The sequence below is a fragment of the Colias eurytheme genome, chromosome 17, assembly GCF_061535395.1.
Source record: "Colias eurytheme isolate Ceu_HAF_F1 chromosome 17, ilColEury1 Martin Lab GWU primary, whole genome shotgun sequence".
In the NCBI taxonomy this organism is placed as follows: domain Eukaryota; kingdom Metazoa; phylum Arthropoda; class Insecta; order Lepidoptera; family Pieridae; genus Colias; species Colias eurytheme.
In genome coordinates this window covers 9,108,649-9,127,084 of record NC_142996.1, presented here as the reverse complement: position 1 = coordinate 9,127,084, position 18,436 = coordinate 9,108,649, and the positions used below count along the sequence as shown (strand labels likewise).

General features: G+C 31.9%; 1 protein-coding gene across 2 annotated transcripts in view; it reads left to right on the top strand.

Moving 5' to 3' along the window:
- The first annotated feature begins 578 nt into the window (after positions 1-578).
- The window catches only part of LOC149901399 (sialin), a 67,962-nt gene continuing 50,104 nt past the window's right edge, over positions 579-18,436 (top strand). Inside the window, exons 1-2 of one of the 2 annotated variants that reach the window (XM_090111704.1) lie at positions 579-796; positions 8,542-8,593. In XM_090111704.1, coding sequence (XP_089967830.1) covers positions 8,554-8,593 — 40 coding nt within the window. In that variant the 5' untranslated portion in view covers positions 579-796; positions 8,542-8,553. Of the gene's footprint in view, positions 797-8,539; positions 8,594-18,436 lie in introns of both variants that reach the window. The other variant, XM_090111705.1, reaches the window with a different exon arrangement.

Here is an 18,436-nt window from a genome sequence, read left to right as displayed (position 1 = left end):
TAGTAGAAAATATGCGTTTTAAGAAAATATAATTAATATGCAAAATTACAAATATTATAATTTAAAATTTGTTTCTATGGCAATGAGTAATAATTGCAGTTAATGAACGCACCTCTGTAATAAATAACATACATACTCTATGGAGGCCCGTCTTGCCTTAGCCAATAGGAATACATCCCGCCACCGGACGTTCTCGGCGAGACGGCGCCAGTCTGTTAATTTCTCAGAATTTCTGCAACGTAATGCAAAATTTATGTGATTATTTTTAAGGTTGCTTTTAAAACTTACGGACACTAATGTAGGTAAGTACAATATATAATAATATGCGTATTACATTTTTTTGCTTCGCTATATTCTCAATTTTTAATTAATTTGCAGCTTTGAAATCGTGATAAAATTTCATATTAAAAAAAAACAAATACAGTGAGTTAGATGTGTTTTATTGAAATCTTTTGTAGATCAACTCTTTAGTCCTTTAAAAAAAGGATTTAAGTTAATTTTTTTGTTACACTGTGAATGAAACCATTATTGGAACGGAACGTAATCCATTCAAAAGTATTTTGAGCGTTCGTCGCGTGAGGTCGCATTAGTCGGGTTTCTGCGCTTGCTGGAGAAGGGTGTGCATCTTTGTCCATCCGCGTTTTCGATCACATTAACTTAGGCTCATATATTTATTACTTAAAAACTTCGCTATAAGTTTTATTCAATTGTAGGTTTAATTAATATTATTTATAAGTGTGTTTTTAGTTTTGGTTTAGTGTGTTTCATCTATATTAGTGTGTTAAATAATTTAACGGTGAGTAATGTAACAGTATTACTTCAGTTTTCACTTTCCAGCTGTCTTCGTAGCTAAATTTGCGACACTAGTAAATATATATTTTAAAATACATAAACATGATTATAATAATACTATCTTGCATATTAAAATAAGAGTTGCTTCTATTTTAAATAGGACATAGGTATTTAAGTTATGAATTCCTTACTAACATGATTACATGCGTTGTTTCGCATCATTTTTTTTAAATTCTGGAATAGTCTGCGATTAATACCCCCGATTAATCACCCATTGTTAAATCCTTGCAATAGGAGTAATTTAATACGGATTTTATACACGGGGAATAAAAACTAAAGTCGTGTAACATTATTAACAGCTGTGTTCGTACAGTGCGGGAACCCGGTATTTTACGAGGGTGCTTACCTATTCTACTGTAAAATGGGTATTAGTTCAATTTTCAACATGGATTATCCTTCTCTTTAGCAATTGTGTATTGGTAGATATTTATTTTTTAAATAAAAAGAAAAGAATCACATTAATTCTTCATGTATATATGTGATAATTTTCTATATAGGTAGGTACCTTCGTACGTACAACTTCAATAAAACATATAAAATGCATACCTATGATGTTTCTTACAACAAAATATACCAGCCGAATTGAGAACCTTCTCCTTTTTTTGAAGTCGGTTAAAGAAGACATTTACATATGAATCCTATAATAATAGGTTGCTTACTTGCTGTTTCTGCATTCCTTGAAGTAGGGCTGTGAAATTTCGAATTGTGATTATTAATTTAATTTACCTGAAAAAATTTATCAGTGTGCAAGTTCGACCAATTTGGAAAAATAATTTTTTCTAATATTGTACCTATTCGTTTTAATCTATTGCCTTTATTTTATTACATTTTTTTATTACTCTGTACAATAACGACTTTTTAATACTAGGTAGGTATATATAGGCGTAGGTATTTCTGATAAACAATGTTCTGAAATTAGAATTGCAAAACTGTTGATTGTTGAAAGTTGAAACTTGAAGTCGTATATTTTTGTACCTTTGATTACCTATTTACTTGTCTTTTGTACTTATTTTGGATAATGTGCAAACGTGAGTTTTTTTTCTGCGGTTTTAATTAAATAAGAAAAAAATTAGTAGGTAGGTACCTAAACTATAATATAGTTTCTAACTTAGGTACATATTATAAGTTTCAAAAGCTTACAATTTTAAACAAAAAAGGAATTGTTACATGCAAAACAGACTTGAAAAAATATAAAGGTGAGTTAATCTTTACCAGACAGACATCATAAACTTATGTCATAACTTTTGTAGATGGAATCAGTATTCTGAAGTTTTATGTTCGGCGTCTGTCCATTCGCATACCTACCGTTACTTGACGAATCTGCTTGACTTGTTACCTAGTTGTAATCTTAATATATTACCTACGTGAAACTATTTAGTAATCTGTGCCTACATAATACCTAGGTTATACAGGCTACATACTAAGTTGACTAGGGTGCCGCTCCCAGTTTTCTCACTTGAAAATTGTAATAGAGGTAGCAATGATGAAACATTAATGTAATGAATTCACAATAATCATAGATACATTTATATGATTTATCTGTGGGGATGAACATTATAATATTATGTTCGTAAAAAATATTCAAATCAGTTTAAAGACGTAAATACTAAAGATGCAAAAAAAACGCACTGTCTACTTTCTCAAAAAATAATTAGTATGGACGTTATTCCAGAGTTTACCAGTGAGTAGTGACTGACTGACTGACAGTCTACCTGCAAACGATAAAACATAGTACATATAAATGTCAGCTGTTGTCAAGGCGCGATTTATTATAAGGATGTGCTCACAATACAATGGGAATGCCGTTGTAACACGCGACTGTGTTATCAATTAGGTATTAGCTGATACAAAGTTTAATTTGTTAACCTTTTATGTATTTAAACAGCGAAAGTTGGAGAAGATTCCATGAATATCGGAAATGTCCGATTATTGTATAGTTTTTTCCTCTGAGGCGTGTGACAGACATTTTATAGTAGTATGATTTGGTAGTGGTACCATCAAAAGAAGAATGAACTAGGACTTCATAGTATAGTTTTGTTCAAAGCTGTTTATGCCCAGCCGTGATTTCCCACTGTTGCGAATAACATGCTATTAGAGTAGGCCCGGTAATTAATATAGGTAGTATTACCATGGTCTAGTCTAGGATTTAGGCCCTAATCCACCACAATAGTCGAGTGATACAACATGTGGGCTGTGGCTTGAACTTTTTGCTTCTATGAATAGTGTGCACTGTGCATAAATTGAACGTTGTAATTGACCATATGTACCTACTTCTAGTGGGGTTGAGGTTTATCATACCACTTTTGTGCTTTCATTTCATAGCATCAAAATATTACATGTCATATTTTCTCTCTTTATCCTATAGTTCATAACTCCATTATCTTAATAGTCTACTAAACACGCATAGGCTGTAAAGCCAACAATGTATACAGGGTGTCCCACTGTTGGTATACTAAGCTCAAAGGAGGTTATAGTTTTGCATACGCTGAGTACGTAAAAAATACTTATAAAATTCCAGATGCATTTTTTTTCAAATAGATGAATTCTTAAAACTCTATGTGAACACCCATAACAGGCAACCCGCCCAACTTTACCACCAGCACGTGACCTATCGTTTAAGATTATGTTTTCATAGACAAAATGCCCACATTAGAGAAGCGGTATATGCCGGCTAGAGAAGAAAACATGGATTTTCAGGAAAAAATTAGCAAAAATTTTTTGACGTAATTTTGTTGTTTAAGTATTTTTTACGTGATCAGTGTATGCAAAACTACAAGTCCTTTCGCGCTTAGTATACCAATAGTGGGACACCCTGTATAGCTTAGGTCTTGAAACAAAGGTGTGACCGCTCCCAGGGCAATAAAATTATTGTTTGTTTTGTTGAAGCTTTGTAAACATTTATCATATAGCTTTTGCACATGACGTCGTCTGTTTTCCATTTAGAATATACGTAAGGTTCATTTCATACGTTTTCTCAGTCTTTACCATAAAATCAGTTTATGTACATAGGTATATATATATGTATATTACATAGATATATTCAGTATTCTGTTATTTTTATTCACATCAAAACTTTTGTAATAAAAAACATTTTTAGTAAATTACACGAAGTCTTTCAAAGCATTCTTATGATTAATTTTTATAAAAGCGAAGACAATTATCTTTTTTTTTGCCTTATGGGATTAAACTGAGATGATTTGTAGTTCAAAGTTCAAACTACACAGTACACACTTTATTAATCATATTACCTATGTTACCGACATAAAATGTTATTGTTGTTTTAAGTTTTAAATCTACCAAAAAACAAAATGAAAATAAGTATTAACTTATTTGTCATTTACGATTGTTAACTTTTTGCGGAAGATACCTACCTACTTAATTATATTTGCAAAAATCTAACAATAAAAAGTACTTAACCCATAAATTTAAAATCTAAATAATAAAAACATTCGGCGTTTTATCTGTTATATATATACCTATACCAATGATCGATCTCCATTATATAAACTTTTTAAATATGTATTATAATCGACGACGAAATACGAATACGATTTTTAGACATAGGTACATAATAATAGCTAGCGTGTATCAATATCAATAAATGTAGTAAAGTACTGAATGAATGTATCGACAATGTAATCGAATGTCGTTGCCAACCCTACTATGATACAGTACAAACTGAGTGGGTGTGTGTGACCTTGAAACACCGAAATAATGAACATGTAGGTTTTCGCCACGTGCGCTATACAGTGCGATTTTTATAATATTACGTAATTAAGTATTATAAATTAATGATGTAAAATGTCTTTCATTTGTTCGTAGCAAATCTATTGAAAGAATAAAGATTTTAGTATTGAATTGTGATGAAAATTAAATAATTAGCGTAATATACTAAAAAAAAACTATCGCAAAATGTAGCAAAAGGTTAAATTGAATTTATGATTATTACGATCGCGATATTATCCATAAATATTACAAGTTACAACAGCTTAATTATAAGATGTAAAAAATTATTACAAATTCACTCACGATGGTAGGTATATTTTTTGCGGGTTAGTCTGATCTATGTATCAAATGATCAATATCATCACTGTTGTTACATTTTTTACATTTAATAAAAACTATACTTACATAAAAAATATGCAAACTTTGGCCATATTTCGAATAGGTATGTACTATGTAGGTACCTCATGGAAAATTTGTGAGACTCGTATGTCGCAAAATTTATTACGTTGAACTGTGTTTAGAATATTTTATGTGCAAATTATGAACACACGTTCAAGAGTTTTTACGTACTGCTGCTAGTTATAGAGAATATACATATAGCCAATTTTTAGTACTTACTTACGTTGTTAAACGACAATACAATAATACTTTTTTGTAGGAATTGACTCGTATTGATTTATAGATAAATAAAAAAAAATATTTCTGTGCACGTACATAAAAAATGCTCCTTGATTCTTGTAAAGTGCAACCAGTTTTTGCGAATCGTGAATAAAAACATCTACAGTATATTAATTCATTGTCTGTTACTTAAATCAAAAAACTTGCGCAAATATTTGTATAATTAAAAGTTATCACAAATTCGATTTAACCGCGGAATAAATGTTACTTCTATTACATAATCGCCTACGTAACCGACCATTGTAAATTTGCAACCAATCCATCCATTGATCCATACTAATATTATTTGTAAGAATGTCTGTCCGTAACACTTCACGGCAAGACCACAGCACCGATCTAGGTGAAATTTAAAATGAAAATAGCCAAATATTCAACGTAGGCTATATTTTTGTCTGTTGGCACCTTTAAAATGGTGACTAAAGGTCACACTTGATCATTTTCGCGTATCACATCTCCGTCGCGTAGCATCGACGCGTATCATGTTTGCTAGTGTGGACGCAAAATGATCGCGATCGTGATACACTTCGTATCATGATACACCCCGATCGCTATTAACCGCGTATCTGATACGTGGTGTATATAATCGTATAATTTTAATATTTATGGCTCACGCGATAAAAGGTACGGTATGGTCAAAATGGGCGTCCACACTTAGGATACGCATACTCGATACGATACGCATACTCGATACGATACGCCTGATACGGATACGATTACTTGATACAAATGTGGACCCGGCTTAAAATAATTAGTTCACGGGTGAATCGAGGGGCACAGCTAGTTTCAAATAAAAAATGCTTCAGATATACTGACAGGTGTCTCGTATGAATTAATTCTACAATAGGATTAAATAAATTCATTCTAAAGTCATAATTGAAAAACTATAACCCACTTAACGATTTGACCGACTTTGATTATTTGATGTGCAAATGACAGGGATCCGTTATGAGTAGTTATGACCGGTGACTGTGATGCCAGACAGATTGAAATACTTAAGACTAATATTTCAATACACATACAAGTTTATGAAAATGTATTCATTTCAAGAAAGATATAATCTTCTTATATATATAAAAATGAATCGCAAAATGTGTTGGTAAGCGCATAACTCGAGAACGGCTGAACCGATTTCGATAATTCTTTTTTTATTATATTCCTTGAAGTACGAGGATGGTTCTTATGTAGAGAAAACATAAATATGTACCACGGGCGAAGCCGGGGCGGACCGCTAGTTCATTATAATATCTAGATGTTTAAATAAATATGCAGTAAACTAATTAATATTAGCTTATTCGTGGATAAGTTTAACACTTGCATAAGTTAGATAAATATAATTAAATTACCTTTATCATTTTTAATAATTACAAAAAAATGCTGAATTTAGATAATAAATATGTAACCTTTTCTTTAATTCAGACGAAGAGAATTGTTAAATGAAAAAAAAATGTGAGCCGTCATGGGACGCCTGGCAGATGTGAAACATCATTCGGTTTACAAGTGAGCCGATGTGTATAGCGTGGCGACCCGTCGCCATGGCAAGCGTCGCCACGTCAACAATTCGGTTTACAAGTGAGCCTATAGATGTTTCACATCAATAAAAACCCTAAAATTAACCTTATAATGGTAATACATATTCATTTGTTATGTACGTACAAAGTCAAGTATTTAAAATTCAAATACAATAACGCGTGGTGACGTTAATTTATATCGCATTCTTGCATTTTTGTTTAAACAAAATTCGTTAATTATTCTAATTGATTTTATAAAATTCGGTTAGTAACTATAAATGCAATGCACGATCATTCACAAATATGTTTATTTATTTATACTGTTATCTATACTAATATTATAAAGAGGAAAGGTTTGTATGTATGTATGGTTTTCACGCATAAACTACTGAACCGATTATAATAAAATTTAGCACACATATAGAGGGTAACTTGGATTAACACATAGGATAGGTTTTATCCTCAAACCCCACGGGAACGGGAACTATGCGGGTTTTCCTTTGAAAACGCGGGCGTAGACGCGGGCGAATAGCTAGTTTACAATAAAATACAATTTGTTTTAGTTTTAGTAGGAAAAAAACAAGACGATTAAAATTTTAATCGATTGTAGTCCAAGTGCTTTCTATAAATAACAATGAAGTACTGGTTGTTTATTTCGTTTCTTATCCAGACATAATATTATCTCCGTACATATTTGGCTGCATCTTAGGTCTGTTTTTAGAATCTATTCTCTATTGCCAATATCGGATAAAGACTATATTTTAGTCTTTAGTCTATTCACTCTGTTACCATAGATAATGAGCAAATAGTTACCATAGTATACATAGAATATGTAGTTACTTTCACACGCGTTTGTTACGAGCGAACTCAAGTGTCCGAGATGTGATTAGCCTAGATCACAATCTGCCTTCATTGTAAGTGATCTACAGATGTGACGTCACATTTTATAAGCTTTAAATGACGATACTATACTATATAGTCTATTGATATAATATGTAGTACATAATGTAGAATATGCGTCTGGAATAACATGATAGATTCATTTATTTATTTAAATAGGCATTGAAAGTGTTGTATGGGAAACGACTCTATAGAAGCTATAGATTGATTAGTCGTGATGACCACATGTATATCGTGTGTATCATTTTTTACAAAATATGTCAACAATCTTTATTGTATATATATTATGACATTTTTTTCCACTCCACATATAATATATTTTACAAACAATAGGTGATAATTATAAATCGTATATCAATAGCACAATAAATCGTTGACTTTCTATTATGTATTATTCTTTGTATTAAATGAATATGAGAGAAAAGCTGTTACTATACATAGTATACTTAGTATATATGTATTTTTTTATATGTATAGTCTTATTATTCTCTTGTTTCGTTTATAATATTGTCATATAGCTAAGGCGGGCCAAATTATACGCTAATACCTATTACCTACTATGCAGTAATCGATAGACAATATACTGAGTATTCTTATAGTTAACATTTTATGTGTCCTAGGTCCGGTACTAAATCCTCAACACATAACGGGCAAAAAAATTCAAAGGATTTCAGTGATTTGAATACAAATAGAAGACAAATAGATTATGAAGCCCACTCGCGCGTCACATTTGTTACATGACCGGTATTTTCGACACAGTATGTCAATATCAGCTGTCAAATTTGCACATAAATTAGCATGAACTAGTGACTCGTACTGACCGTGTTTGTAATGAGAAGTGTATATTTGTGCTCATTTATGCTTTTTTGTTGCAGAGTCATTCCAAGCCATGGCTAAAACAGAGAAATCGTTCCCAAGGAATTTTACAGGTAAGATATTTTTATAAAATTTTGCTACATTTATCGATTCGATCGAATTTTTTATTTAATAACAAGTAATTAACAGGACAGTACTAGCTGCTCCGCGCCCGTGGCTTTCACCCCCGTGGCTCCACTCCTGTTGCCCGTAGCGTGATGAAATATAGCCTATAACCTTCCTCGATAAATGGCCTATCTAACACCGAAAGAATTTTTCAAGAAAATATTATCAACTCAACCGCAGACTAATAAAAAAGTGGTCTATGTACTCAACTTTATGTTATTGTTATTAAGTAGGTATACTACTGCCATAAATTATTACTTCCATATTCATGAACTTAAAGGAAAATGGATCAAAGAAATACAATACACATTCTGTCCTACAATATACAACAAACAAACAGTTCTAGAGTTACCAAAAGGGTGTTTTTCCTCAATAATTAAATCACATACTGTAATTATTACACATTTAGCTCTCTATCAGTATGTGATCGGCTCGTGACTTCCCGCCATTTATAAATACATTTGCAATTATGCGTTTTGGCGGACGGCCATTTTGAAAATAAACGCGCCTACCAATACGTAATAGTTTCCGCTTATAACTGACAGTGATTGTGGTTTTCATTGTTGAAGTAAATACTTCCGGGTATTGGTAGCTTAGGATCTATTGGCTTTGAAGATTTCAATGTTAATTTGATGGCGGATAAATCTATAATTTAATTGAATTAAGAAAAGCGCATATTCGGGAACCTACAAGAGCGAGACTTAAGGGCTTGGTCTAGTAGTGCAAACAAATGCATCCTGTCATCCTATATGTAAATAATACAAATGTACTAAGGGAAAGTTGCTCCACTTAATTTTTAAAAATTAAATCATTCGTATGCATAATTTAATATTCGTAATAAGTACCAAAAATGACAATTTGAAACAATTTTCGTGAAAATTACACCGGGTGATTTTTTTTTTATCAGTACACAAAATTTGCGAATACTTTCTATTGATATCTTCAACTTCATGTTTATATAACTGATCAACTTTTACAAAGAAATTTGGACGAAATATAAAAAAAAATAAGCTTTCCATACAAAATGCAGAACTCTATACATTTTTTTCGACCTAAGTTTCTTAGTGAAAGTTGTTCAGTTTAACTAATAAAACGGATAAACAAATTTTGTATATAATAAAAAAAATGTAATGTTTGTGTTAAATGAAAACAAAAAATATTTATTTCTGACTAGCTTCCGCCCGCGACTCCGTCCGCGCGGATGTCAGTCTTCGCGTCTTCTACAGATTTATTATATTATGTGTAATATATAGATTTATATTGATAAACCTAATAAATCTTTTGCTAGCATTCTGATGCTTTATCGGTTGCACTGGATTTATCTCTTTTTTTTCAATCGCTTGAATGATATAGGATGGGTCCTTGATGGGCATCGAATGCTGAAGTCTAGAATCAATCAATTCTGACAGTAGGCAATTTATGTAAAATCTTGATAATGGTCCATCATTTTATTTTGCCTAAACGTTACATACTTTTTTATATATTCTATTTTTAACGAATTATTCACTCCAGTCCAAACAGCAAATAAGCAGACTTCTGCTTCTGCAACGTTTAGTTGTCCCTGAATTTAGAAAAAATAGTCATGATTCTTATCTATGACAAAAGTGTTATTTTTTGCATTGTATTTCAAATATTAATTTTTTTTTAACCGCATCTTCCGCATTCATGTCTTTTGCCGGAATTAGACATTTAACTTCTACTAGTCCCATTTTCCCTTTTTGATATGGGAGTGTATAAAGTAAATTTTTTAGATATTTCTCGTTATACTTTTAAAAAGTTATTATTGTCATTTTGCTCATTAGGTAAAGTAATTTCGATATCAGTTTTAAGTTTTTTGATACCTGCAATAATAACGTCATAATCGCCTGCACATACTTATCGATTACACCCTGTATACAATCCACCATCCACATTCATAATGTTTTCCTGTCCTCCTCTCCTTTACGCTGTTCACCGATACATTTGAAATGAGTAAATCTGCTACCACTGAAGGATGTTTCATTGTGATCAGCAAATTTTCACCACTGTTGTCAATTATTTGTTTTTCATTTTTAATCAGCAATTGGGAATCATCAGTTTTGTTTTTTGCAGATTGGTGATGTACCCTTACAATATGTCGAAAAGGGAAAGCATCAACGAATTATCGTAATAATTTTTTTTATAGTAGTTACACGCGTATTTTTTTCGTTTATTTTCCATATCGAAATCAAATGTTTAAAAATACGAATATTTGCACAAAACTAAGATAAAAATAATCAATTAACAAAAATATTAAATTTAATGAAGTAGAGCAACTTTCACTTCGGTATGAAGGAAAATCGAGCGTAGAGCACACGTCAGAACGCTCAGGCCCAAGGAGCGCGACTAAAGAAATTCGCTAGGATTTTTCCTAATTATTTTAAATATTTTTTTAATATTTAAAGAATTATCAAAATTAAAAAAAAAAAATTTTAAAGGATTAATACTCATTGGTCTTCAACCAAATCGAATAAATTAATGGAAAAAATAACTTTTAGCAGTATTTATCAATAGATTTTGTAAGGCAAAAAATGGGAAATTTCATGAATTTATAACGTTCTAATTAAGAAAATCATAAGTTTTTCGGCAATTGTATTCAGCAGTTTTTAATAACGACTATATAAGGATAATAATGCGCTGATCAGATTGTGTAAATTGTAATCGGTTGCAACGTAGTGAGTGCACAAACTTAGCTCGAAATGATTTTGGGGGAAAGAGACTTATCTTGAAGGCCTGATTAAGGTAACATAAAGTAACTTTATAAATGTGAAAAAATTCACGCGCATTGCGTATATAACACTAATTGATAAACAAGAAAAAAAAATTCAGTTTATCATTTCATTAGCCGGGAAAAAATTGTCAAATAACTTGTTGAAAACGCAATTTTGCTAGACTGCAGCCTTAATTATATTTTTTTGTCAAATATCTTACAATCTTCATGAATATTTTCCTGAAACTGGTTTTAGGAAAATATTTTCATATAATTATATATGAAAATATTTCTTCTAACTGATGAAGCGCAGCTCAAGTTGTAATAACTAGCATATTTGAATAGATTGTAGGTAATTCGTTATAATTTATACCAAGTTCTATAATTACCAATTGACAACCCTACCTAAATGCAATTACGCATTGCGTTTCTCACGTGTGTGTAAAAATGCGTGCCTCAGAGATTAATTGTAACCTTTAAAACATGTTCCTATATTACTGTTTGTAAACAAAATATCGCCTGTGGCCAAATAACAACCGTGCCAAGGTCTGTCACTTGTCGCTTCCGAAACGCATACTTATATATTTACTAGCCGGTTCTCGCGAATCTGTCTGTTATGATTTTTGTGGCAACCCTAGCTTCTATATACCAGTATAATGTATATCATGTGATATCATATTACTAAAATTAGTGTAATAGATTAATTAAAAGCCATAGCCAAAGTGAACAGGACAAAGACAATAAATAAAAGTAATAAACATAGTAAAAAAAGTAACTTTCATATTTTTTTATCGCATTCAAAGGCCTGCCTCGCGACTTACTAATTACTAACTTAATCAGTTAAATTATCAATAATTAATAATTATATTGGTTGTGCAGTTATAAGAAAAACGGAAGATAAATTGAACAGAGCCATTACTTTTTTAAATATCCGGAAGTTGTAGTATTATGGCTATAGCAATAATTACAGATTAGCTAGCTAGGAAATACAGATATCCGCCTTCGGATAGTAATTTATTTTGTATAAGGTTTTAAAATTTTTCGTATGAAAAAGTTTAGGATGTTTTTAATAAAACTTAATAAAAATGTTTTAAAGAGAGATCGAATATTTTAGAAATATGTCTAATAACAGCATGTCACAGAGCATGTGAACTAGGTTACATTGAAAAAGATACGTGCGTTGATAAACTTGTAAAATATAAGGTAGTAGTGGTAGCCTACTCTAAACGAATAAACAATGCTCATTATGAATTAGAAACAACAACACAGTTATTGCTTATTGGGTTGAATTATGAACATCAAATCTCCAATGAGGTCAATGTGAACTGGGGCATAAAGATGACATTTTTTATTTTTGCAACTGACATTCCGATCATTTTAACATCGGCCATTTGCAATTTTAATGACAGATGTCAAATGTATAGATTAAGGTTGATGTTTTGTGTAGTTTTTTGTTATTTGTTTTTTTTGGTCTAGAAATCTATTAAGTATAATCTTAAGTGTAAAAAATGGTGCTATTGATTTTATTTTACGAAACCAGTTTCGTTGTAAAATGTTGATAGCATGACACAAATTTATAGTCTTATAATTGTTCAATAATTAATTAAATTAACATGTGTTTATCATTAAAAAATAATTACAAATTCATTTGTTTTGGGTATTAAATGTATAAGCTGCTCAGTATGTAAAAAATAATAACACTTACCTATCTTATCGATACCTACCATTTTAAACTTATTCAAAATAAAGGTTAAAATAAAACCTCTCAATTGGAATGAGTCGCTCCTACACTGTGGTTATTATTTATTAATATACTTACATACATGGACGTATAAAAAAAGACGGACGGTATATCGCCTAAATATTGAGTGAAGCCTAGTAATGGCGGCGAAACATCCATGCGTGTGTGCCATGTTGCCATGGCAACAGCTGTGTTGATGACAATGGCGGCTGTATTTTTTTCTATAAATTTTGCCGTAATAATTTTGTCATTAAAACATAAAAGAAATAACTTGCTTCCCTGTGGAATGTAATCCCTTGTGTTTTGTTATTTAAAATTGTACTGTTGCGACACCATTTAACCACGCAAGACGGCATTTTAAATATTTTTTGTGAAACAGTGACGCAGTTAATCAGTCGGTAGTTCACGACGTAATGGCGGCCGACTAGCTTACTATGGTGAGAGTGTGTGCGTGTTTATTGTCTTTACGCGATCGCTAGCTTACTATGGTGGCTTCACGTTGTTTGTTCGTAATACGGCGTCCGTCTTTTTTTATACGTCCATGCTTACATAATGAATACAAAAAAATGAACAGCACATTATACAAACATAAATTCGCTTATTTCAGCTGTACAAGAAATTGCGAGTCCCACGCTCAATCACCAGGACCATTATATTATTAAAGTGAAAGTCATAGAAATCGCATTAAATAGAAACAAGTATGAAAGCAGATATTATTTACAATATTGGCTATAGTAGGCGCGAAACGATTGTTTATTTAATGATGGTCAATAAATGGTTTAAATTGCAAACGCTATGTGATAATGTGACTGGCTGATATTAATAAAGTTGTAACTCATGAAGAGCTTTTTAAGCTTCTAGCTTCTATCGCGGGCCTTGAGCGCGGGGACCGAATCGAGAAATTCCGTAACGAAAAAACCTCACGCTCCCCACTCCGACGGGCACGGAGGTGTGGCTTGAAGGCATGCTATGCAATAGCATTACCGCGGCAGTCCCCGAGTGCCACACGTCTTTTTTTTGTTTTTTGTGTGGTGTCTCTCAATGTTAGCCAGAAGGGCTTCTACATTTTAAGTTTTTAACGCGGACGCGTGGGTGAACTGAAGGTTCACCCTGGTAGCGACATGCGCAAGGGCGTCTCCCTTTGACGGGTATCTCGAACCTCGGCTTGGGCTGTCGTTTGAGTGGAGGAGGCCGGAAGGGCCCTAGTCGGACGGGTCATGAAGAGCTTACTATAAGTTTGGTATAAGATTCTATGAAGTAAAGTCGTGGTCAATTCTTTTCTAGTGTTTATGGGAAATTCAATTAACCTTTTCTCTTCTAAATAACAAAAAAAAAAAAATTGGTTGTCTGTAAAGTCGGTTTACTGATGATAGTTGAACGTGACAACGTCCGATTGTGCTTCTTTGTCGCTCGTTCCGCGCTCTCGCTTGCACTTCAAGCCTCACATGGAACGCCTCAGAGCGAGGTAACGCCGCATGAGTCATGTTTTTTCGTGCGTGCAGCCGGCTATATCGAATTATAAAGACGTTGTCACGTCAAAAAATATTGTTTCTATAATAGCTATATTATCCAAAAGGAAACTGGACAAATAATATAAAATTACAAACACAATTTCGTACATATTTATTAAAATTTAAAATGAATAAAAAGATGGAATCAAAGTAAAATGCCAATTAATTAGCAAATCGTGCTAATAATAATAAAATTCAACGTAACCGTTCATAATCTTCTTAGCCCTATCAGAATAAGAAATTGTTGAAATAACACAATTGCGTATTAAAGGGTTCCTTGCTTCGGGCCATCTTCATTACCTGACTATAAACCGAAGGGTGCACACACACCATTATCATAAAGAACAAGATGTGCACCCTTAACATTGCTAAAATGGTTCTGCACCCCTTAATTTTCAACCCCTGTCTTTCTTATTCTTGCTTAGGTCCATTGCATTTGTATCGAAATCGAAATTTGTTGATAAGTTTCATGAATCTAGCTTTCGCCCATCCCTTTACTTGCAATTGGCAAAAAACATAAATCGATAAAAAAGAGTTTTTTTATTTTATAGTAAAAAAAAATAGGTAAATACTGTTTATCGGTTGCCTCGAAGAAATGGCTTATAGTTATTAGTCCCGCAATGGTATATTAAATTTCCGAGCACTAACTTGTTCTTTTACTTTGTATCAAATGAAAAGATGTATATTTTTCTTGTTCAGTTTTCCATTCAGTATAAGCTTGTAAAGTGTTTACTTACGTCAATATCTATAATTCTATACACCTATAGCATGGGCCTATAGTAGCTTTTGACCTGCCATAGTTTACAAGCTACTATAAAGTGAAACTTTCGCAAACCGGTTCATCTGGTGCCTAGGTGCAGCCGCGAAATCGTAATTAGAATTATATGTATAAATTGTATTTGTAATATTAATCATTCGTTTGAAAAAAGATATAGGTATTAGGTACCTATACATAAATCAAAAATTCTCTGAAATGTTTAAAAATAGCTGTAACACAAATAAATTTTTCCTCATTAATTAAATATAGGTCCATACTTCTACTTGAACATTGTTTCGGGCAGTGTTATTCATTACAGTGAAAAGAATTTAAAATCGACTCTGTTTTGTTTATATACTTTATGAGGTACAAAAATAACAATATTTAATTATTAATAGCCTATTAATTTGAAGTATAAATAAATTCAACTTCGATCTTTAGCTGTCAGCAGCTACCGTTACTATCGCAAAGTAGTAAGCATGTAGTAAGTAGTAAGTAGTGAGTACATACTAGTTACGAATACTTAGTTATGACAGGCTAATGCATCGCTAAGAGATTAACGGTCACTAATGGATTGCATTTACATGTGTAAAGTAAAATATTATGGACTTTGAATATTATGTGAGAAACGTGAATAGTGCAGTAACTCATGTTGGATGTTTTTGAGTGAACACCGCTAATTAATGGGCTAAAACTTAAAATTTAATAACGGTTAAATATATTGCTTCAGATAGAAGTTTCAGACAACGCTGCTTTTCCGACGCCCCCTTATAAGGATAACTAATTAGGTATAATTTTTATAACAGTTTCTTGCCGGTTCTTCTCCATAGATACTGCTTTCCGAATCAGTGGTAATTGTTATGTTATGACGGTTCAAAAGTGCTTCTAGATGAAGTCTAATTGAATAAATAAATGTTTGAGTGTGAATTAAATAAGAAGTATGATCGTTCGACCACTTCAAGTAAGACGTTGTGAGTTGTGACCATGACTCACAGACAAACATACACTAGAAAACTCTTATCCGTCGTTATTTTTGAATTATTTCTTACAAACGATACTTGTAACTCTTTGTTTGGGCAATTTGAATAATAACAATGCATTTAAATTTTATCAATGAGCTTAGCATATAAATGACTTGAACAATGGCAATACATATATGTATATCTAATACATACGTGTTAGTAATACAATAAGGAAAATTGAATTAAATTTGCAATAAATTGTATTTAAACCACACTTTGTCGGTTAGTATTTGGACAAATAATTTGTTCGGCTCTTCCCTTTTATAAAATAAGTACTAAGAGAAATATATATGTAGAAGGGTAGTAAAATGCATACACATAATCAAATTTACTCATAATCTTTGTCGAGGGTAAGATATTTTAGGCATTTCTGCTAAATATTTCGAACTAAGCTGTATAGTGTATATCTATGCAAAATTCGTCTAGGTCATTAAAATAATCGTGATCGTGTGTCGTGATGAACGTTAATATTTTCATAATAATACATAGCATTAATGTGAGCATTTTCCTTATATTTATCCTTAAAGCGAAAGCTGGTAAACCCCATGTTGTTACTTAATACCCCATAATGTTAATTAATTTTGTAATTTGCTACGGAAATGGATTATATGTTGTAAATTGTAATTATGTGGATGGAAAACCATATGAAAACAAATGGTTAGGGAGCCAGGTGCAAATTTGGTTAACTATTTCCTCTCAAGAGATAATTCGTCAAACGCATGAGAGTATAGTATTATAAAGCCTCGTGAACGTCAGCTGGCGCTCGGTTGGGGGGGTGAGCGGTTGTAGCCTCCCACGCACATAGGAAAAAAAATACATTCATTCATTCATTTCCTCTCAGCTAAAAATTTGTCAAATTGTAGCTAACCCAATATCTCAACGAAAAAAAATAGTCAGCTGGTTACAACATGGTGTATTATACGTCACTCGTCAGCTGGTGTCTTGAACATGAAAGTTAAATTTAAAGAAAAATTTATTTTCCGTTATTTCCTCTCAAACAAAAATTTACCTGATGATAGCTTATATGTAACTGTGGATAAATATATATGTCAGCTGGCTGTATCTTGGTGGAAAAACCGTCAGCTGATACGGGAGGCTACAACCGCTCTTCCCCCCAACCGAGCTCCAGCTGACGTTCACGAGGCTTTATAATACTATACTCTCATGCGTCTGACGAATTATCTCTTGAGAGGAACTTGGTCATAAAATCTGCTGCTGGCTCCCGGACCAAAATGAAATGTATTTTCTAAAAAACCTATTTGGTATTTATAATATAAATTACATATACTATAGATACTTAGGTATTTATAATATACATTTTTTGTTATGATAATTCCATCTCGATATATTATTTATCATACAACGGGAAACAAATGGGTTTTTTGTGCCTGGACGATAAAATAATTTACACTGAGCGAAATATTATATTCAGGTTAAAAATCAATGTGGTTTATGAAATGATGTTTCTGTATGTTGTGGTTTCGTGGTTGAATTTTGATTTGCGCTTCAGACATATTGAGTAAGCCATTTATAATAGGATTGTATGTATAATGTACTGTTTAATTGCTACATAACGTTTTTTATATTGTTGTTTATGAAACTGTGGTTGTTTACCACATGTTGTGGCTTTATGGTCAAGTGAACCCAATGAAGTGAGCGAATAGTCTAGTTTTACATGATACCTTTTTCAAAATATCAAAATATATATACAGTTTTAATTTATATTATTAATTATTGTTCTCTACTAATTATTTACAACATAACATAAAACATATACAAACATTATGAATTTCTCATAGTTGTTTAATTGTTTTATACAATGGTTTAAAAATTATAAAAATCATGTTCTGAAATCTGTTTTATATAATTTTACCTGTAATTCGTTAAAGACACTGTAACCAAGAGATACAGAGTTTTATAAAAATACCCTCTATAACCTATAAAATATAAATATTATATTATATTATGTATATATGCATACGAAGTATAACATTATACTTTTAATACATACTGTTGCTCCTAGAAACGAAGA